The sequence below is a fragment of the Suncus etruscus genome, chromosome X (genome assembly GCF_024139225.1).
Source record: "Suncus etruscus isolate mSunEtr1 chromosome X, mSunEtr1.pri.cur, whole genome shotgun sequence".
In the NCBI taxonomy this organism is placed as follows: domain Eukaryota; kingdom Metazoa; phylum Chordata; class Mammalia; order Eulipotyphla; family Soricidae; genus Suncus; species Suncus etruscus.
The window spans coordinates 61,011,433-61,035,782 of NC_064868.1; the positions used below are offsets into that span (position 1 = coordinate 61,011,433).

At 37.6% G+C, this 24,350-nt stretch overlaps 1 protein-coding gene across 1 annotated transcript in view; it reads left to right on the forward strand.

Moving 5' to 3' along the window:
* EDA (ectodysplasin A) overlaps positions 1-24,350 on the forward strand; it is a 159,601-nt gene that overhangs the window by 125,679 nt on the left and 9,572 nt on the right. Inside the window, exon 3 of the mRNA XM_049766908.1 lies at positions 24,096-24,275. Coding sequence (XP_049622865.1) covers positions 24,096-24,275 — 180 coding nt within the window. The remainder of the gene's footprint in view (positions 1-24,095; positions 24,276-24,350) is intronic.

The window sequence follows — 24,350 nt, forward strand, 5'->3', positions numbered from 1 at the left end:
ACAGCACATCTACACATTAAATACAACCCTTCAGGGAAAAGGAAACACAGCCCTGCATATGCTGGATGAGGTTTTGGTATTCAAGCACAAGTTGAGAGTGCTTGTCAAAGATTTACAGAGAGGTACCCTGTCTCACTTTCCCTCTTTGAGAGAGTTCAAACAAAGTCATAATATGATAAATCTGGATTATTTCAAGTCTGCTATCACCACAATGCAAAATTCGTTTGTTCTGTGAGTTCGGAGAGGAAAAACAACATTATCTTTTCCTGTTACTCCCCTGGTGATCTATTCATCCTTATTGAATATGACTGCATTTGCAGGTGTAAGGCAACCTGATCTTGAGATGGAACTGGCAAAGAAGTATGGGTGTCCAAGTTCAAATGCTTGACTGCTACTCTTGAAGATGTTGCACGTCAGAAGGCCATTCTGTTTCAAAATTATAAATGGGGTAATAATGAAACCTTCCCAAACAGTACAAACTTATATTTGAAACATGGAATTCCACCCCAAATACTTATATAAACATGAAAAAGAGTGTACTTGGAGTCTTGCCAAACTTTGGCTTGACATAAGTATGTAAGAAGATCTTCTTCAACATTAACTATATAAAAAAACAAACATTGATCACGCCTCGCAGATGATAGCTTACAAGCCTGTGTGAAAATGAAGGTAAAGTCTTACAGCCCTGATGTGCAGACATTGTGGACTGATCTTCGGGAGCAAAAATCTCAGTAAACACGTAAATTTATTTATTTTTTGCTTTTTTGTTTTGATTTTGCTTTGTTTTTTATTTTTGAACCAGTAATTCTCAGGGTTTCCTCCTGAATCTGTGCTCAGGGATCGTTCCTTGTAGAACACATGGGACCATGTGATACTAGGTCAGCCACAGGAAAGGCAAATGGTCTATCAACATTTGGATATTCACTATCCACTATCTCTTTGGCCCACAAATCCAATTTTAGATTCAGCAATTTGGAAAAATTCTTTATTTAACCAACTTTATTACATACATGATTGTATTTGGGTTTCAGTCATGTAGAGAACACCACCCATACCCAGTGCAACATTCCCATCACCAATGTCCCAAATCTCCCTCATCCCCACCCAACCCCCGCCTGTACTTCAGACAGACTTTCTATTTTCCTCATACATTTTCATTATTAGGATAGTTCAAAAAGTAGTTATTTCTCTAACTAAACTCACCCCTGTTTGCGGTGAGCTTCATGAGGTGAGCTGTAACTTTGAGCTCTTTTCTCTTTTGTGTCTGAAAATTATTATTGCAAGAATGTCTTTCATTTTTCTTAAAAACAATAGATGAGTGAGACCATTCTGCATCTTTCTATCTCTCACTCTGACTTATTTCACTCAGCATAATAGATTCCGTGTACATCCATGTATAGGAAAATTTCATGACTTCATCTCTCCTGACAGCTGCATAATATTCCATTGTGTATATGTACCACAGTTTCTTTAGCCATTCATCTGTTGAAGGGTATCTTAGCTGTTTCCAGAGTCTTGCTATGGTAAATAGTGCTGCAATTAATATAGGTGTAAGGAAGAGATTTTTGTATTGTATTTTTGTGTTCCTAAGATATATTCCTAGGAATGGTATAGCTGGGTCGTATGGGAGCTCAATTTCCAGTTTTTGGAGGAATCTCCATATTGCTTTCCATAAAGGTTGAACTAGACAGCATTCCCATCAGCAGTGGATAAGAGTTCCTTTCTCTCCAAATCCCCACCAACACTGCTTGTTCTCATTCTTTGTGATGTGTGCCAATATCTGGGGTGTGAGGTGATAACTCATAGTTGTTTTGATTTGCATCTCCCTGATGATTAATGATGTGGACCATTTCTTCATGTGTCTTTTGACCATTTCTATTTCTTCTTTGTCAAAGTGTCATCTATTTCTTCTGCCCATTTTTTATGGGACTAGATATTTTTTCTTGTAAATTTCTGTCAGTGCCTTGTATATTTTGAAGACTAGCCCCTTATTTGATCGATATTGGGTGAACAGTTTCTCCCACTCAGTGGGGGGCTCTTGTATTCTAGGCACTATTTCTTTTGAGGTGCAGAAGCTTCTCAGTTTAATATATTCCCATCTGTTAATTTCTGCTTTCATTGCTTGGAGAGTGGAGTTTCCTCCTTGAATATGCCTTTAGTCTCAATGTCCTGGAGTGTTTTACCTACATGTTGTTCTATATATCTTATGGTTTCGGGTCTGATTTCGAGGTCTTTCATCCATTTGGATTTAACCGTCGTACATGATGTTAGCTGGGGGTCTAAGTTCAATTTTTTGCCAGTGGCTAGCCAGTTGTGCCAACACCACTTGTTGAAGAGGCTTTCTTTGCTCCATTTAGGATTTCTTGCTCCTTCATCAAAAATTAGGTGATTGTATGTCTGGAGAACATTCTCTGAGTATTCAAGCCTATTCCACTGATCTGCGGGCCTGTCTTTATTCCAACACCATGCTGTCTTGATAACTATTGCTTTGTAGTACAGTTTAAAGTTAGGGAAAGTAATTCCTCCCATATTCTTTTTCCTAATGATTGCTTTAGATATTCTAGGGTGTTTATTGTTCCAAATAAATTTCAAAAGTGCCGGATCCACTTCTTTGAAGAATGTCATGGGTATCTTTAGAGGGATCACATTAAATCTGTATAATGCCTTGGGGATTATTGCCATTTTGATGATGTTCATCCTGTCACTCCATGAGCAGGGTATGTGCTTCCATTTCCGTGTGTCCTCTCTTATTTTTTGCAGCAGAGTTTTATAGTTTTCTTTGTATAGGTCCTTCACATTTTGAGTCAAGTTGATTCCAAGATATTTGAGTTTGTGTGGCACTATTGTGAATGGGGTTATTATTTTAATGTCCATTTCTTCCTTATTATTATTGGTGTATAGAAAAGCCAATGATTTTTGTGTGTTGGTTTTGTAGCCTGCCACCTTGCTATATGAGTCTATTGTTTCTAGAAACTTTTTCATAGAGAAATTAGGGTTTTTTAGGTAAAGTATCATGTCCTCTGCAAACAGCGAGAGCTTGATTTTTTCCTTTCCTATCTGGATTACCTTGATATCTTTTTCTTGCCTAATTGCTATAGCAAGTACTTCCAGTGCTATGTTGAATAGGAGTGGTAAGAGAGGATAGCCTTGTCTTGTGCCAGAATTTAGAGAAAAGGCTTTCAGTTTTTCTCCACTGAGGATAATATTTGCCTCTGGCTTGTGGTAGATGGCCTTAACTATATTGAGAAAGGTTCCTTCCATTTCAATCTTGCTGAGAACTTTGATCAAGAATGGGTGTTGGACCTTATCATATGCTTTCTCTGCATCTATTGATATGATCATATGATTTTTATTTTTCTTGTTGTTGATGTTGTGTATTATGTTGATAGATTTATGGATGTTAAACCAGCCTTGCATTCCTGGGATGAAACCTACTTGATCGTAGTGGATGATCTTCTTAATGAGGCATTGAATCCTATTTTGCAGGATTTAGTTGAGGATCTTTGCATCTGTATTCATCAGTAATATTGGTCTGTAATTTTCTTTTTTTTTGTAGCATATCTGTCTGGTTTAGGTATCAACGTGATATTGGCTTCATAAAAGCTATTTGGAAGTTTTCCTGTTTTTTCGATTTCATGGAAGAGTCTTGCCAGTGTTGGTAGAAGTTTTCTTGAAAGTTTTGAAAGAATTCATTAGTAAATCCATCTGGGCCTGGGGTTTTGTTTTTAGGCAGACATTTGATTACTGTCTTAATTTCCTCAATAGTGATGGGTGTGTTTAGATATGCTATATCCTCTTCCTTCAACCGTGGAAGATTATGAGTCCAAGAATTTATCCATTTCTTCCAGGTTTTCATTTTTAGTGGCATAGAGTTTCTCAAAATAGTTTCTGATTACCCTTTGAATCTCTATCATATCAGTAGTGATCTCTTCTTTTTCATTCCTAATACGAGTTATCAAGTTTCTCTCTCTTTCTTTCTTTGTTAGTTTTGCCAGTGGTCTATCAATCTTGTTTATTTTTTTCAAAGAAACAACTTTTGGTTTTGTTGATCTTTTGGATTGTTTTTCGGGTTTCCAATTCATTGATTTCTGCTCTCATCTTTGTAATTTCCTTCTGCCTCCCAATTTTTGGGTCCTTTTGTTGAGTACTTTCTAATTCTATGAGCTGCGTCATTAAGCTATTCAGGTATGCCCCTTCTTCTTTCCTGATGTGTGCTTGCAAAGCTATGAATTTTCCTCTCAGTGCTGCTTTTGCTGTGCCCCACAGGTTCTGATTGTTTGTGTCTCCATTGTTATTTGTTTTCAGGAAGGTTTTGATTTCCTCTTTGATCTCATCTCGGACCCACTGGTTATTCAGTATTAGGCTGTTTAACTTCCAGGTATTAAAGTTTTTCTTCTGTGTCCCTTTGTAGTTCACATATAATTTCAGGGCCTTGTGGTCAGCAAAGGTAGCCTGCAAAATTTCTATCATCTTGATAGTATGGAGTTATGTTTTATGTGCTAGCATGTAGTTCATCCTGGAGAATGTCCCATGTATATTAGAGAAGAATGTGTATCCAGGCTTCTGGGGGTGGAGTGTCCTGTATATATGTACTAGGCCTCTTTCTTCCATTTCTCTTTTCAGGTCTAGTATATTCTTGTTGGGTTTCAGTCTGGTTGACCTGTCAAGTGTTGTCAATGCCGTGTTGAGGTCTCCCACAATTACTGTGTTATTATTGATATTATTTTTCAGATTTGTCAACAATTGTATTAAATATTTTGCTGGCCCCTCATTCAATGCATATATGTTTAGGAGAGTGATTTCTTCCTGCTGTACATATCACTTGATTAATACAAAATGTCCATCTTTGTCCTTACAACTTTCCAAAGTATAAAGTTTACATCATCTGATATTAGTATGGCCACTCCAGCTTTTATATGGGTGTTGTTTTTTTGGATGATTTTCCTCCAGCCTTTTATTTTGAGTCTATGTTTTTTCTGACTATTTAGGTGCATTTCTTGTAGACAGCAGAAGGTTGGATTGAGTTTTTTGATCCATTTAGCCACTCTGTGTCTCTTAACTGGTGCATTTTGTCCATTGACATTAAGAAAAAGAATTGTCCTGGGAGTTAGTGCCATCTTTATATCGAAGTTTGGTGTGTCTGTTGGTCAGTATTGTCTTAAAGTAGGCCGTCCAGTTTTTCTTTTAAGAATGGTTTTGAGTCTGTAAAGTTTCTGAGCTGTTGTTTGTCTGCAAAACCATGTATTGTTCCTTCAAACCTGAAAGTGAGTTTTGCTGGGTGCAGTATTCTAGGCGAAGCATTTATTTCATTGAGTTTTGTCATTATGTCCCACCACTGCCTTCTGGCCTTGAGTGCTTCCGGTGACAGGTCTGCAGTAAATCTCAAGGATGTTCACTTGAATGTAATTTCTCTTTTCAATCTTGCTGCTTTCAGAATTCTGTCTTCATCTCTGGGATTCATCATTGTGACTAGGCTGTTTCTTGGGGTTTTTTTTCTGGGGTCTCTTTTAGTTGGTACTCTTCGGGCATACAGGATTTGATCGCATGTATTCTTTAGCTCTAGTAGTTTCTCTTTAATGATGTTCTTGACCATTGATTCTTCCTGGAGATTTTCTTCCTGGGTCTCTGGGACTCCAATGATTCTTAAGTTGTTTCTGTTGAGCTTACCATAGACTTCTATTTTCATCTGTTCCCATTCTTTGAGTAATTTTTCCATTGTTTGATCATTTGCTTTGAGGCTTTTTTCCAATTTCTTCTCCTGTATGGAATTGTTATTCATGTCATCTTCCAGTGTACTAATTCTATCCTCAGCTGCTGTTAACCCATGGGAAAGCTCAACCATGATTTTCTTCAATTCATCTACTGAGTTTTTCAGACCTGTTATTTCACCTGAAAATTCAGTTTGGAGTTTTCTAATTTCTATCTTCATATTCTCTTGATTCTTATTAGTGTTCTCTTCTATACTTTCTTTGAGTTCTTTGAACATCTTCCATATTGTGATTCTAAACTTCTTATCTGAGAGACTGACTAGTTGGTTGGTCATGTTCAAGTCATCAGAGTTGCTATCATCATTCTCTATGTCTGGGCTGGCCTGAGTCGTTTCCCCATTGTCACACTTGTATTGTGGATTTTTCTACGTGTTGTGGTTGTATTCATTGGCTAAATGATGTGCTCGGCTGCGAAGCGGAGTGGCTGTGCTCCTCTGGCTCCTCCCTTTCTGGGCGTGTCGACTCACCTCCACAGAATGCTCCAGGGAGGGTGGGCTGTCCGCAGATGAGCCACACACACAGGATAAAATCAGGCCAAAAATGCAGCACAGCACAGAAGAGAGGCAGATAGTGGTGTTGGCATCTGAGATCCAGCAGAGTTCAGTCGTAAATTTAATATTTTAATTAGCTATTAATTTGCACAAATATATTTTACATTGTTAAGTGAAAAAGTTCTTTTTGTCTTCAGATCGACGACTAACTGCATGATCCTGTATATAGCATAAGATAAGAAACAATATATGTAGTGCTTTATTGGTTTAAACATTGCAATGGTTTTACATCTCCCAGGTTTTTTTTCCTTCAGAAACGAGTCCAAGTGGCTCCTTATATCTTAAAGGTTGCAGACTCCTGCCCTAGAAACTCAAAACTACAATACAAAAATCTCTTCCTCATACCTATATTCATTGCAGCACTATTTACAATACCCAGACTCTGGAAACAATCAAGAGGTCCTTCAAAAGATGATTGGCTAAGGAAATTGTGGCACATATACACAATAGAATATTATGCAGCCATCAGTAGAGATGAAGTATTGAAATTTTCCTATACATGTATATTTACACATTATCTATTATGCTGAGTGAAATAAGTCAGAGGGTGAGAGACATACAGACTAGTCTCACTCATCTATGGGTTTTAAGAAAAATAAAAGACATTAAAATAATTCCCAGAGATGAGGACCAGAAGAACCGGATCAAGGTATGAAGCTCACCACAAAGAGTGGTGTGTGCATTGGGGAAATAATTATGCTGAGAACTCTCATAACAATGTCAGTGAGTGAGGGATGTAGAAAGTCTACACGAATATAGGCAGGAGGTGGGGGAAAGAGGAATTGGGGACATTTCTGATGGGAAGGTTGCACTGGTAAAAGGGGGTGTTCTTTTTATGATTGAAACCCAACTGTAATCATGTTTGTAATTAAGGTGTTTAAATAAAGATATTATTTTTAAAAAAAAGACTGATAATACATGATAGTTTGGAATTAACCTAGTCAGTAATCTTAATTTTGACATAGGGTTCTCTCTGACTTGCAGTGTCCTGAGAGTTCTTTTTGACCACTACAGAGTATAAGCACTTTCAATTTCCCATGAATTGATTTTGCATTTTATTTTTTGACAGGTCCAGTTAAAAACAAGAAAAAGGGTAAGTTAAATTACTGCTTTTATAAATTGATCTCATATCTTTCACATATATTTATACGCATTTATATTATATTTTTAATACTGATGTTTATTGTTATACGAATGCTCTCCATTAATACTGTAGTTTCCAAGCAAAAGTAAATAGATATTTTCCAGTGATGAACCGCAGAAGACTAAGTTGTTTTTCTGCAACATGTATAAACTGATATTCTTTCTATCCTTCTTCCTCTTCATAAAATTACATTTATTTTTCCCTTCATTCTTTGTAACCTTTTTCCCTTCTCTTGTGATTCATACTGTTTTTGTCTTTTATAAAGTCAAAGATAATGTATGGATGAAGGTCTGAGATAGCTTATGAGATTAGTATACTGACACCTAAGAGACTAGTACTCTACTGTTTGACCAAAAAGGTGTTTCAATTCTATTTTCAGATGAAAATATATTTCTTGTTTTGAGTTTTCAATATAATTCTCTCTGTGATGAAAAAACTAGGCTAAATATTGCCCTTAACCTTTAGTCTTTTCAAGGAGACATCTTGTTGAGTGGTTCTATTGTGCCAATAATGGGTCAGAAAGTACCCAGTGTATTTGTTTTTTTTTAATTTTTTTATTTTTAATTATGAGAACAAAGATGCAAAGAAAGAGGACAAGGTAAAGTTACAGTGGAAGGACAATCACCCATAACATAATTCTCAGAAGAAGTTCCCTTGCTGATATCTTAACTTTGAACTTTCAGCCAAAGAACATTAAGATAAATAAAACAGAATCCATGTACAATTACTTTGTCCCTCAAGTCCCCAGATTGTAACACATTATACTATTTCTTAACAGCACACAAGGCAATCTAAAGCCATAAAACTTATGTAACTCCTTAAACATTAGAGGCATAGTATTTTTTACATTTCCATGTACATGCATATTAGCTTAAGTTAACCTCAAATTTTAAGTGGGTGTTTTTAAGAATTAGAGTCAAAGGAGCACAGTAAAAACGGTGTTAGAGTGGCAATTGTTGTTTGCATAGGCCCACAAAATATGAGGGGCACGGAAGGAAATAACCTTGGCCTAAATACAAAGAGACCCTACCCCTGAAGTTTCCTGGCATAAGAACAACTCTAGGCTCCAGGCAAGCTAGATCGTCCAATCCAAGACATTATCTGTAGCGCCAACACACTTTTATTTTTCACAAAGTCTCTGTTGTTGGTATCATGTTTCTGTATTAAAGATCCTGGAATCTGCATATCCTACATTGAAGTCAGGATGTGAAGCGTCCTCTCATTTCACCTCACCATTAAAGGGCAATGCAGGGAGCCCTGTCCTGTAAGCAGGTCGTTGTTGTTGTTAAGTCTTCTCAGTGTTAAGGGAAGTCTCTTTTGAGCAAGTCGATGTCTGAGCAGTGGTAGGGTCTTCCCTGGTAGAGGATTGCTTCCAGGTGATGTTATAGACAAACCTGGATGTTTCGTGGATGGCTTCCCTGGTTCAGGGGTGAATGGATAATGCCCTTTCTTCTGAGGCCTGTGCCAAGTCGTTATGTCAATGTTCAGGGTGTAAGGCCCTTTGCACTACAAGACTTGTGTGTTCCAATCTCTATTAGATAGGATCTTATTTGTATGTATAGTATTTTCTCATTTTAATGTGCCCATGCAAAAAAGGAGCAATGCCACGTGGCGTTATTGGCGCATATGAGGGCCATAAGAACAAGTCCAACAATCCCCATGATATGGTTCAATCATAAGCATTAAACTGGGGGACTCTTTCACCAAAATTCCTTGTTGCGCAGCTCATAAAGAGAAGATAAAAAGTGGTTAGAATCGTCACTGTATAAGAGAATATTTAGTAAGACTTATAGCTGTCAGAGAAAAAAACACAAAATATTCTAAAGAAATACGTGTCCATTTTATGTCTTTTGAAACAGTTTGGGGTTGTTACACCCAATGCATAGCTTTGGTCTGTGATTAGGATTGTGCAGTACTGAAGTTAAAAAGAGTAATGTGGGTTAGTGATGTTTGGGGGGGGTGAGAGAGTTTAGGAGTAAAAGTGAGCTTTGTAGGGGTGTGGAAAAGGGCAGAATACAAAATGGACATTCTGGATACGCAAAACATAACATAAAGATAAGGAATACTCTTAATAAATGCAGTGCTTTTTTTCCATATGTTTTCCATATGTAGACTGGTCAGAAATTGCCAGTGACAAACAGTGCAACCGAGCAAATCTCAGCACACCCCAAGTTAGGACCCACCATTTCTGGCCTCCTGGGCTGGAATTCCAGAAGACCTGGAGGCCAGGGGCAGAAGAGGGGAAGGCTGGGGGCGTATCAAGGCTCCCAGTGCACCCAAGCTAGAGCTAGCCTCCATCTCAAGAGAGGATCGATAGAGAGCCAGAAGCCAGGATCTGCTTGCCCTACACCCTGTGCCCATCCCACCCTAGAGCTGGGGGAAGGGCGGGGAAAGCTTGGGACCCCATCCAGGAGGGACCCCCCACACCCACCTTGTCTGGCCACCTGGGCTGCCACCCCAGAAGGCCTGGAGGCCGGGGGCAGAAGAGGGGAAGGCTGGGGGCCTATCAAGGCTCCCAGCGCACCCAAGTTAGGGAGAAGGCCTTCCACATGGGGTCTCCCCAAACCCCATGCCAGCTAGAGCTAGCCTCCAGCTCAAGAGAGGATCGATAGAGAGCCAGAAGTCAGGATCTGCCCGCCCTACACCCTGTGCCCTTCCCACCCTAGAGCTTGGGGAAGGGTGAGGAAAACTACCCAATGTATTTCTAATAGTCCAAGAGCTTGTATAAGTACTTACTTATATGAAGAATAGAATTCAAAGAGAGAACATGTTTTAAAAGGCATTTAAAGGCATTGCCATACCAGGCAATATGTTTGACTTCTTAAAACTGAAAGAAAATGCTTTAAAACTTGGTTAAATAGCCAGTTGTTTCTGATTTATGACCTGGGAATAAAAGAGTAAATTTGACTATTTTTCTTGAAAATGCTTTAACTGAATTGATTCTGTTTAGATTTCTGGTGTATCATAGAATATATTATCAACCTCATATTATATTTTAAAATAACTACATCAGACATCACCAGCCACTTCCCTGTGCAAGAAAATATAATAGTTTGAGGTGCTTTGATAAAAAGATAAACCTAGCCTCCTAAAAATGTTGGAAAACAGACAGAAAATCAGTTAATGAGGAAAAGTTACTCTGTAGGGACTAGCCATTTTCAAAGACAGTCTGTCTTATAACAAAGAAACTTGGATTTTTTTTTTGAGGCAATGGTCACACCCAGCAATGTTCACGGCATATTCCAGGCTTTGTGCTTAGACAGACACATGGCACTGCTGGAAATTAAACCAGACTCGGTTACATGAAAGGCCTTATCCCATGTATTATCTTTGGCACACAAAAATGTAAATTGTACAGTTAAGTAGGTAGGAGTTTTTGTTTTGTTTTGTTTTTTGTTTGGTTGGTTGGTTTTTGCTTGCATTTTTTGTTTTGTTTTTATTGGTTTTGTAGACACATCATTCAGTTCTTAAGAGCAATTTCTGGCTCTATTCTATGGCAGTGCTTGGGGGACCTAGATGGTGCTAGAGATGAATCAGGGTCAACCAAAGGCTTAACTCAAGGCAAGTGTGCCTTACCTCTTATACAATCTCTAATCCTCAGGCATGTAGATTTTAACTCATCACATACATGTATACAAAATTCTGACAAATTATTTAAACTGAAGAGGTTCACCTCACTTGGACAAGGACACCAAAAAGATAAATTCACCTATTTTAATAATATTTTTATTTTAAAACCTTGATTACAACATGATTGTAGTTGGGTTTCAGTCATAAAAAGAACACCCCCTTTACCAGTGCAATATTCATACCACCAATGCCCCCATCTCCCTCCTCCTCTAACCCTTGCCTGCATTCAAGAAAGGCATTTTAATTCTCTCAATTATTAACATTGTCGTGGTAGTTGTTGGTGTAGTTATTTCTATAACTGCACTCACCACTTTTTATGGTAAGCATCATATCGTGAGCCAACCATTCTGGCACTAATTTCTGGGCCTTATTAAAATAGTGACTTTTATTTTTCTTAAAACTCAAAGGTGAGTGAGACTGTTCTATGTCTCTGTATCACTCTGACTTATTTCAATCAGCATAGTAGGTTGCATGTACATCCACGTATAGGAAAATTTCATGACTTAATCTCTCCTGATGGCTGCATAATATTTCATTGTGTATATGTACCACAGTTTCTTTAGCCATTCATCTGTTGAAGGGCATCTTGGTTGTTTCCAGAGTCTGGCTATTGTAAATAGCGCTGCAATGAATATAGTGTGAGGAAGGAATTTTTTATTGCATTTTTTATGTTCCTAAAGTATATCCCTAGGAGTGGTATAGCTGGATCATATGGAAGCTCAATTTCCAGTTTTTTGAGGAATCTCCATATTGTTGTCCATAAAGGCTGGACTAGATGACATTCCTACCAGCAATGAATGACTGTTCCTTTCTCCCCAAATCCCTGCCAGCACTGATTGTTCTTGGTCTTTGTGATGTGTGCCAGTCTTTGTGGTGTGAGATGGTACCTCATTGTTATTTTGATTTGCATCTCCCTGATGATTAGTGATGTGGAGCATTTTTTCATATGTCTTGGCCATTTGTATTTCTTCTTTGAGGAAGTGTCTGTTCATTTCTTCTCCCCATTTTTTGATGGGGTTAAATTATTTTTCTTGTTAAGTTCTGTCAGTACTTTACATATCTTCAATATTAGTCTCTTGTCTGATGGGTATTGTGTGAATAGGTACTCCCATTCTGTAGGTGGCATTTGTATCCTATGTACTATTTCCTTGAGGTGCAGAAGATTCTCAGCTTAATAGTCTCATTCTGTTTATCTCTGCTTCCACTTGTTTGGAGAGTGCTGTTTCATCTTTGAAGAGGCCTTTAGTCTAAATTTCATGGAGTGTTTTACCTACGTGTTGTTGTATATACCTTATGGTTTCAAATCTGATATCAAGGTCTTTAAAATCCATTTGTATTTGACCTTTGTGCATGGTGGTAGATGAAGGTCTGAATTTCCTATTTTGCAAGTAGATGACCAGTTGTCCCAACACCACTTGTTGAAGAGGCTTTCCTTGCTCTGTTTTGCATTTATTGCCTTTTTATCAAAGATTATTTGATTGTATGTCTGGGGAACATTCTCTGAACACTCAAGTCTATTTTACTGATCTGAGGGTCTGTCCTTATTTCAATATTATGCTATTTTAATGACTATAACTTTGTAATACATGTTAAAGTTAAGGGAAATGATGCTTCCCATATGCCTATTCTGAAGTGTTAGCTATTCATGGGTGTTTATTGTTCGAAATGATTTTCAGGAGAGTTTGGTCTACTTCATTGAATAATGCCATGGGTATTTTTAGAGGGATTGCATTCAATCTGTAAAATGCTTTGAGTAATATTGTCATTTTAATTATGTTAATCCTCACAATTCATGAACAGGGTATTGTCTCCATTTCCTTGTGTCCAGTTTTATTTCTAGAATCACGGTTTTGTAGTTTGCTTTGTATGGTGTTTCTTGTGACAGGTCTGCTGTAAATCTTAAGGGTGCTCCTTTGAATTATATCCCCCTTTTTGTCTTCATGCTTTTAGTATTGTATTCCTATCTATGGGATTCATCATTGTGCCTAGGATGTGTCTTGGGGTTGCGTTTCTTCAGGTTACTTTTAGTTGGTACTTGTCTGGAACTCAGGATTATAAATTCTTCTCTTACTAGGTGAGCTTGAAGGTGCTTCTTATTTTTATTTATTTATTCATATTTTAAGACACCATATTTTACAAAGCTGTTTATGTTACAATTACAGTCATACATTATTCTAACACCAATTCCACTACCAGTGTAAACTCCTCTTGACCAATGCCTCCAGTTTTTATTCCACTCCTGAGCCACTCCTTTACACGCACATATTAGTTTTGTAGCTGTAGCTTGTGTTTCATGCTTACCGTATTATTGGATCTCTGGTATATATATACACCATATATATATATATATATATATATATATATACACCATATATATACCAGAGATCCAATAATACGGTATATATATACCAGAGATCCAAATATATATATATATATGTATGTATATATATATCACCTCTGTACTTCCTATGTGCCTAAGGCTTCTGAAACTTACCCCTTTAATTCTTGTTCACCTATTCATGCTTCCTTTATTTTCTTTCCTTTCGTCTTTCTCATTTGAGAGTATTGTATAATTACTTATACTAGGGTTCTGTCCTTTTCACTCATTCACTAAATAGTGAAAAACAGTTCTATGTTTTCTATAAATACATATACAAAGATCAAGAATTAATGGTTTCTGTCCTCATGAGTGCCCTATTATCATTTGAAGTGTGGAAGTCATTCAAATCATCATTGTCAAGTGTAAAATAAATAATGTTTTCATTAAAATTTATAAAGGTATAAATTAGCACAGAAAAAAAACAAGTAGTTGTCTTTGGGTGAACATCACCCAAAAATCATTATTTAAGCTGAAATTAGAAGTATAAGAAAATAAGAGAGCAGGGGACATTTCAGATATCCGTCTATTATATTTAAATCAATCAAAGGAATTTAAAAGCATGTCATATTTGGAGCAACAATAAATATGATGGTCATTTACCAGAACGTAGAGTATGTCTGTGACTATGAGTAATAGCCAGTTTCAGTGTTATATATTCAACAAATGACCACTGAGTGAACACTCTGCTGTATTAAATGAAAGTAAATTGCATAGCTAAACTATTTGGAACTATAACTCAGAAATTGCAGTGTCACTGCCAGGGATTCAGATCACTGCTTTGCCTTGCATATTCAGTATAAAACATTATTGGGAAGGAAAGGTACATAGACCTTAAATACTTACTTTGGAGCACTAACGTGAATTTCAATGTAGTAACCAGGGCCACCAGTGAATTGTGGGCAGCAATCAGATTTGTACTTCCAAAATATTTAAGGATACACAAAAACCCAACAAAGAAGTAAACTGGACCCCACAAATGGGGCAACAATTAGTGATGTGGAGCATTTTTCATGTGACTTTTGGCCATTTGTATTTCTTCTTTATCATAGTGTGTTTATTTCTTCTCCCCATTTTTTGATGAGATTAGATTTTTTTCTTGTAAAATTCTGTCAGTGACTTGTATATTTTTGATATTAGCCCCTTATCTGATAGGTATTGGGTGAATAGTTTCTCCCACTCAGTGGGTTGCTCTGGTATTCTGGGCACTATTTCCTTGGAAGTGCGGAAGCTTCTAAGCTTAATATGGTCCCATATGTTTATCTCTGCTTCCACTTGTTTATAGAGTGCATATTCCTCCTTAAAGATACCTTTAGTCTCAATGTCATGAAGTGTTTTACCTACATATTGTTCTATATACCTTACGGTTTCAGGTCTGATATCAAGGTCTTTAATCCATTTGGATTTTATCTTTGTACATCGTGTTAGCTGGGGGTCTGAGTTCGCTTTTTTTGCAAGTGGCTAACCAGTTGTGACAACACCACCTGTTAAAGAAGCTTTCCTTGTTCCATTTAGGATTTCTTGCTCCATTATCAAAAATTAGGTGATTGTATGTCTGGGGAACATTCTCTGATTACTCAAGCCTATTCCACTGATCTGAGGCTCTCTTTATTCGAATACTATGCTGTTTTGATAACTATTGCTTTGTAATAGAGTTAAAAGTTGGGGAAAGTAATGCCTCTTATATTCTTTTCTAATGATTGCTTTAACTATTTGAGGGTGTTTATTGTTCCAAATGAATTTTAGAAGTGTTTGATCCACTTCTTTGAAGAATGTCATGGGTTTTTTTTAGAGGAATCGCATTAAATCTGTACAAAGCTTTGGGGAGTATTGCCATTTTAATGATGTTAATCCTGCAAATCCATTAAAAGGGTATGTGTTTTCATTTCATAGTGTTCTCTCTTATTTCTTGAAGCAGTGTTTTATAGTTTTCTGTGTATAGGTGCTTCACGTCTTTAGTCAGGTTGACTCCAAGATATTTGAGTTTGTGTGGCACTAATGTAAATGGGGTTGTTTTCTTTTTTCCTTTTTTCGGGGGGGGGTTTGGCTTTTGGGTTACACCTGGCAGTGCTCAGGGGTTACTCTTGATGTCCACTTCTTCCCTATCATTATTGGTGTATAAGATGGCTATTGACTTTTGTGTGTTAATTTTGTAGCTTGTCATCTTGCTATATAAATCTATTGTTTCTAGAAGCTTTTTGGTAGACTCTTTTGTGTTTTCTATGTAGAGTATCGTATCATGTCATCTGCAACAGTGAGAGCTTGACTTCTTCTGTTCCTATCTGGATTCCCTTGATATCTTTTTCTTGCCTAATTGCTATAGCAAGTACTCCCAGTACTATGTTGAATAGCAATGGTGAGAGGACAGCCTTGTCTTGTACCAGAATTTAGTGGAAAGGTTTTTAGTTTTTCTCTATTGAGGATGATATTTGCCACTGGGTTGTGGTAGATGTCCTTAACTATATTATGTTCTTTTTATTCTCATCTTGGTGAGAGTTTTTATCAAGAATGGAGTTGGACTTTATCAAATGCTTTCTCTGTGTCTATTAATATGATCATGTGATTTTTAGTTTTCTTGTTGTTGATGTTGTGTATTATGTTGATAGATTTACAGATGTTAAACCATTTTTGCATTCCTCAGATGAAACCTATTTGATAGTAGTGAATGATCTTCTTGATGAGGCATTGGATTCTACTTACCAGGATTTTGTGGAGCGTCTTTGCATCTGTGGTCATCAGGGATATTGGTCTGTAATTTTCTTTCTGGCACCATCTGTCTGCTTTTGGTATCAAGGTGATGTTAGCTTCACAAAAGCTATATGGAAGTGTACCCTTTTTTCAATTTTATGAAAGAGCCTGGCCAGGATTGGTAGTAGTTCCTCTTGAAAGTTTTGTAAGAATTCATTAGTGAATCCATCTGGGACTTTTTTCTTTTGGGGCAGAAATTTGATTACTGTTTTAATTTCCTTGATGGTAATGGGGTTGTTTAGATATGCTACATCTTCCTTATTCAACTGTGGAAAGTTATAGAAGTCCAAGAATTCATCCATTTATTCCAGATTCTCATATTTGTTGGCATACAGTTTCTCAAAGTAGTCTCTGATTACCCATTGAAACTCTGCAATGTCTGTAGTGATCTCCCATTTTTTATTTCTGATACGGGTTATCAATTTTCTCTCTTTTTGTGAGTTTGGCCAATGGTCTATCAATCTTATTTATTTTTTTAAAGAATGAATTTCTGCTTTCATTGATCTTTCTGATTGTTTTTTGGGTTTCCACTTCATTGATTTCTGATCTAAGCTTTGTTATTTCCTTCTGTCTCATTTTTGGATCCTTTTGTTGATCATTTTCTAATTTTATGATCTGTGTCATTAGGCTATTTATATGCCCCTTCACCCTTCCTGATGTGTGCTTGCACAGTTGTAAAATTTCCTCTCAGTACTGCCTTTGCTGTGTCTTATAGATTCTGATAGTTTTTTTTTTCATTGTCATTTGTTTCCAGGAAATATTTGGTTTCCTCTTTTATTTTATCTCAGACCAACTTGTTGTTCAGTAGCAGGGTGTTTAATTTCCAGTTGTTAACATTCTTCTCTGTGTTCCTTTGTAGTTCACATCTAATTTTAGAGCCTTGTCGTCAGCAAAGGTGGCCTGCAAAATTTTTATCCTCTTAATTTTATGGAAGTATGTTTTATGTGCCAGCATGTGGTCAATCCTGGAGAATGGTCCATGTACATTGGAGAGGAATGTGTATCCAGGTTTCTGGGGATGGAATGTCCTATATATATCTACTAGGCCTTTTTCTTCCATTTCTCTTTTCAGGTCTAGTATATTTTTGTTCGGTTTCATTTTGGTTGACCTATCAAGTGTTGACAGGCCTGAGTTGAGGTCTCCTACAATCATTGTGTTATTATTGATATCCTTTTTCAGATGTCAACAATTGTATTAAATACTTTTGCTGGTCCCTCATTGGGTGCATACATGTTTAGTAGTGTGATTTCTTCCTGCTGTATATATCCCTTGATTAGTACAAAATCTCCACCTGCTTCAAGAAATAAGAGAGAACACTATGAAATGGAAACACATACCCTTTTAATGGATTTGCAGGATTAACAAACAGAAAATTAACAAACAGAAAAGTTTGTTCCTTACAACTTTTCTGAGTATAAAGTTTGTATCATCTGATATTAGTATGGCCACTCCAGCTTTTTTAAGGGTGTTGTTTGCTTGGATGATTTTCCTCCAGCCTTTGATTTTGAGTCTTTGTTTCTTCTGACTATTCAGGTGTGTTTTTTGTAGGCAGCTGAAGGTTGGGTTCCGTTTTTTGATCCATTTCCCCACTCTGTGTCTCTTAACAGGTGCATTTAGTCTATTGACATTGATAGAGTTAATTGCCATGGGATTTGTTGCCATCTTTATGTAGAAGTTTGGTGTGTTTGTTGGTCTGTCTTGTTTTTAAATTAGACCTTTCAGTTTTTCTTTTAAGGTTGGTTTTGAGTCTGTAAAGTTTCTTAGCTGCTGTTTATCTATGAAGCTATGTATACTTCCTTCAAATCTGAAAGTGAGTTTTGCTGGGTGCAGTATTCTAGGCGAAGCATTTATTTTATTGAGTTTAGTCACTATATCCCTCCACTGCCTTCTGGCCTTGAATGAAATTTCTCTTTTTGATTTTGATGCTTTCAGTATTCTATCTCTATCTGTGGGATTCATCATTGTGACTAGGATGTGTCTTTGGGTGTTTATTCTGGGGTCTCTTTTAGCTGGTACTCTTCAGGCATGCAGGATTTGGTCACATGTATTCTTTAGCTCTGGTAGTTTCTCTGTGATGATGTTCTTGACTGTTGATTCTTCCAGGAGATTTTCTTCTTTGATCTCTGGGACTCCAATAATTCTGAAGTTGTTTCTGTTGAACTTATCAAAGACTTATATTTTCATCTGTTTATATTCTTTGAGTAATTTTTCCATTGTCTGATCATTTGCTTTAAGGCTTTTTCCCAATTGCTTCTGCTGTATGGAATTGTTTTGCATCTCCTCTTCTAGCATACTAATTCTATCCTAAGCTGCTGTTACCCTGTGGGAGAGCTTATCCATTGAGTCTTTCAATTCGTCTACTGAGTTTTTTCAGACCTATTATTTGACCTGATATTTCAGTTTGGAGTTTTCTGATTTCTATCTTCATACTCTCTTGATTCTTATTAGTGTTCTGTTCTATACTTTCTTTGAGTCCTGTGAACATCCTCCATATTTCTTCTCTAAACTCCATAACTGAAAGACTAACTAGGTGGTTGGCCGTTTTTGGGTCATCAGAGTTGCCATCTTCATTCTCTGTGCCTGATCTTGGTCTGCATAGTTTCCTCATTGTCACGCTTGTATTGTAGGTTTTTCTACATGCTGTGGTGGTATTCATTGGCTAGAGGGAGTGCGAGGCCGTGAAGTGAAGCAGACTGGCCATGCTCCTCTTCTTTGACTCCTTAAGAGGTGGGCTTAAGGGGCCCAGCAGAGTCAGGTTTATCCACAGTCTCCTTCCTTGGAAGACTAACCTCAGCGGAAGCAAGCCCTCAGGGGATGAATGCCAGAGACAATGAAAGTTCCCAGGCTGAAGCAAGATGTGGAAGCCTCAAAATGTCTACCATGCTTAAGGGGCCCAGCAGAGTGAGCTTTATCCACAGTCTCTGGCCCAGGAAGTCTCACCTCAGCCTAAGCATGCCCTCAGAGGATGAATGCCAGAGACGATCAAAGACGCTCTATCTCTATCTGTAGGATTCATCATTGTAACTTGGATGAGTCCTGGGGTGTTTTATTGGGGGGGGTCCCTTTTAGCTGGTACTCTTCAGGCATGAAAGATTTGATTGGATGCAGTCTTTAGCTCTGAGAGTTTCTCTGTGATGATTTCTTTGACTGATGAGTCTTCCTGGGCCTCTTGGACTCCAGTGATTCTTATGTTGTTTCTTTTGAGTTTATCAAAGACTTCTGTTTTCATCTTTTCACAGTCTTTGGGTACTTTTTCCATTGTATGATCATTTGCCTTAAGGTTTTTTTTCCAATCTCTTCTACTGTATGGAGTTATTCTGCATTTCACCTTACAGTTCACTGATTCTGTCCTTGGCTGCTGTTACCCTGCTGGAGAGTCTTTCCATTGAGTTTTTCAGTTGAGCTACTGTGTTTTTCAGTTCTGTTATTTCAGTTTGGAGTTTTTTGATTTCTGTTTGTATTCTGTTCAGCTAAAGCTATGTTTTCTTTGATTTCCATGAGGATCCTCCATATTTCTATTCTAAACTTACTATCTGATAGATTGATCAGTTGGTTGGTATTTTTGGTTCATCAGAGCTATTATTTTTATTCTCTGTGCATGGTGTTTGCCTGTGATGATTCCCCATTGTCACGCTTGTAGTGTGACTTTTTCTGCATGCTGTGGTGAGGTTCATTCATTAGAAATAGCATGCGGCCGCAAAATGGAGCAGCCATGCTCTTCTAGAGCCCCTAGGAGAGTGATTTTGCTGGGCCCTTCTTGGCCCACTCAAGTGAGGATCAGGACACAGAACAATAGAGAAAAATGCACAGGTGACATGCACTGTCTCTCCCAATTGGTAATCACAGAGCAGGGGCAGATTCCTTTGGCCTGACTTCATAGACAAAGGGACTGCCTTTCTGCAAGTTACCACTGATAGCCGGTTTTCACTCACAGACTCAGTCTTACTTCCAGAAGTGACTTCTGAGAGCAGAGCAAGGAGTAACTTTGGAGTACCGCTGAGGTATATATATATATATATATATATGTGTGTGTGTGTGTGTGTGTGTGTGATATATGATAATATATTATATATATTATGTTTTCTCACTTTTAGATGTGTTTTCAATGCCTTTATTTAGGAGATTAATGAATATACTTTTTAAAACTTCAGCTTTGAAAAAAATATATATATAAAATATGTGATATATATGATAATATATTATATATATTATGTTTTCTCACTTTTAGATGTGTTTTCAATGCCTTTATTTAGGAGATTAATGAATATACTCTTTGAAACTTCAGCTTTGAAAAAATGTATATTTGTTCAACTAATCATTTAGAGTGGCCAGTTATAAAGTGCACCTCTTGCATGTGTGAGGCTCTGAATTCAGTTCCTGTCATTGGTAAATAGAAGACTGCACAGGGTTCTAAGTACAAAATTTTTCTAATTTAAAAGAGTACACACAAAAAATCACTACATTACTTTCTAAGCACAAAAGATTTTGTGGTTGTTTTTGTTTCTGGACCACTCCTGGCAGTGCTCAGAGGTTACTCCTGACTCTGTCTCAAAATACACTCCTGGCAGGCTCAGGGAATCATACAAAATGTCAGGAATTATGAGACCAGAGAGATAGTATGGAGGTAGTGCATTTACCTTTCATGCAGAGGAATGGCGGTTTATATTCTGGTATCCCATATGGTCCCCTGAGCCTGCCAGGAGCGATTTCTGAGCGTAGAGTCAAAAATAACCCCTGAGCGCTGCTGGGTGTGACCCAAAAACAAACAAACAAAAATGCCAGGAATCAAACTCAGTTCTGTCCTGTGTTGGCCACGTGCAAAGTAAACACCCTACCGCTGTGCTATTTCTCTTTCCCTAGTACAAATGTTTTTATGCTTTCATATTATAAAATAATCTGTGGAAGTAAGGAAATTGAGAATAAATTCAATCCTGTATAAACTTGGTCCCGGCATCATACTTCTCTTGGGCCATTTTCTATGAGTATGCAAGTATGAGAAACACACTTGCCTATGCCTTGTTGTAGAGCACCAAAGAGCTGAATTAGACCACAGTAGGAGCTTTTCCCAAAATACCATTAACTTTTTCATAAGTGAATATTCTGGTTATATTGCAACCATTATTCTCTTTGACTAGAAAAGTTTCTGGCAATAATTCCTCCAGAACTACACTAGCTCTCACAGGAGATACAAAGTCTTTTTTTTTGTTTTTGTTTTTGTTTTTTCAGGCTACACCCATTTGATGTTCAGGGGTTACTCCTGGCTACGCACTCAGAAATTGCCCCTGGCTTGGGGGGACCATATGGGACGCTGGGGGATCAAACCGTGGTCCTTTCCTTGGCTAGCGCTTGCATGGCAGACACCTTATCTCTAGTGCCACCTCGCCAGCCCCTCAAAGTCTTGACACTGAAGTTTGTGCTACCTTTAGAACACTGTCATTTCAAAAATCACTGCTGGAAACACTTGGACATTGAACAACCACATAATCTCTGTTCTTTGTATTTCTGATATTCAGAGACCTGAGAGAAAAGCAAATCTTTAAAATTGTATGGCCTCCAGGTATTAGTTTTTCCCCTTACAAAACTTTAGTGTTCAGAGAAAACGTAGATAAATCATCAAGGGCAAGCTCCTCATTTTACAGATAGAGAAACTAAGGCTAAACAAAAGAAGAGATTTTTCCAAAATACAACCATGGACGATCTGGGCCTACACATTCTGTGGTCTTTCCACTACACTACCTGGAATTAAGAAGTGGGTATTGAATAAGCCTGATTTGGAAACTTTCCTGTTTAGCATCTTGAATTTGAGCAGATTCGATCTTTTGCTTTCAAGTGCAGGAAAAATGCAAGTTTCTTTCTGCAATTGTTAAGGCTACAAGGACATTGTCTGGGAGAGATACTCTCTGAACCTCCTTCCTAACATTTTCCCTTTAAAATTGGCCCCATAATGATTCTGTTGTTCTAGTCCAAACACAAATGTGATTAAACATAAAAATGCACTTTTTGGTGGTGTTACCATAGGGATTGTGTTCTTAAAATCAAAACATGATTCTTTCACTAAAGAATTGGAGAAAGGGGAGTCACAATTAGTAGGTGTTTAAGATTTCAGAGTGCTATACTTAAAAATCAAAAATGTAATAAATTAAAAGACACTTTTATATATATAACTTTGATATAGTTTGGTAAGAGACATATTATATATATATAATAAAGTAAAAGACACTTTTATATATATATAACTTTGATATAGTTTGGTAAGAGACATATTACTGGAACTTCTTTAGCATTCTGAAAAATTAGTGAAGGCGTGGGAGGAGACAACTGTCTGCAATGCTTGGAAACTAAAATTTTCAACTAAAGTTAACATAGCTGCATCCAGGTATGAATATTGAAGCAACCAGAATGGAAAATTTGAGAGCTAAGACTGTTCTGGAAGAACAATGAGATAAACGTGGAGGAATTGGTAGTCTTCATAAATAATATATTTGTCTGGGAGAGCACAAGTAGAATATATATCTAGATTGTCAATGCTCTGTGTTTAATTCCTAGCACTACTACTACTAGCCTCTCCTACTCCTTCCCTATCCCTCCTTTTCTTATCTTAAATATCTTTCTGTTCCTCATTCTCAACTTATATCACCTTCATTAAGTCCCTCTTCTATTTCTTGTACATCCTGACTCCAACAGGAAACTTTTCTGTAACTGATGACATAATTTAGATCAGTTACAACCTTAGAGTCAGGCTATACTTCTAGCTCCTTCATCTCACTCACATTAAGTCCTCAGGGGCTATACAGGGGCAAGGCATTTGCATTGCATGCCACCAACCCCAGTTCAATCCCTGACATTACATGTGATTTCATAAGCACTACCGCATAGAACTCCTGAGCACTGCCTGTCATGGCTTAAAGTGGCAAATATATAATACTAAGTGCAATGTATCTTCGCTGTTAACTTTGCTGGGTATTTGTGAATCCAAGAACAGTCCCCAGAATGAGAAATTACTTCCCACCCCCTTGTCCCCTTTCGGGGGAAGACCTTGGTAATATTTATCTGCAGCAAATAATAATCCACACAGACAAGAAGGATACGGTTTAAAAGATCGGGCAAGGAGAGCCAGAGAATCCTCCTGCAGCCAGCAGCTTTCACAGAAGGACCCCTCTCCCCTGTCCATCAAGCTATTTATTGCCAACTCCACAGCGCCCCACCTGGAAGGGCTAGGTGGGGCAATAGTCACAGAACAATCCTAAGAAAACACTTTTATATACAACAATTCCAAGAATCATCTTATGGAAACTTTTTCATATGCTACAACTAAGTTAGTTTTTTAAAGTCCAGAGAGATAGCACAGGAAATTAGATACTTGCCTTATATGCCATCATCCAGGTTTGATCCCTGGATTTATGTATGGTGGTCTGAGCATTTCCAGAGCATTCCACAGAGTCAGGAATACCTCCTATGTACCAGAAACTGTGGTACAAAATGGAACAAGCAAAATGCATCTAGTACACTAAACTGTGGGAAACATGACATCAATACTGTCCTTAGGTCCAAGTGCAACTACTTGGTAATTTTGAATCTTTGGAGCCAATTAAAATGTAATCTATTTTTAAATACCTTTGTCAACCTTATAAGCATTTTTTCCTTACCACTAATACTGTCCTATCACTATGTCTATTTCCTCACTGAAAAGAACATGGGGCCATTTATTTCGGTATCTTCCAACATAACTTTGATTACTTATGAAAGCAGCCATGCATCTCATTTAACAGTAGAAACTCTCAAAGTATTAGCCTTGTGTCAGCAATAGTCAATAGAACTCTTAACAATACATTCTCCTTCCAAAACTTTAAACAACACCAAACCTTCTATTTTTTCAGGAAAGAAGGCAGGACCTCCTCGACCCAATGGCCCTCCAGGACCTCCAGGACCTCCAGGACCTCAGGGACCACCAGGGATTCCAGGTATCCCTGGGATTCCAGGAACAACTGTAATGGGACCACCTGGTCCTCCAGGTCCTCCTGGTCCTCAAGGACCACCTGGACTTCAGGGACCTTCTGGTGAGTTCCTCTCTATTTCTAACTCTCTGATCCATATAAGTACTTAAATATGGCAAATAAGATATTAAGAGAAGT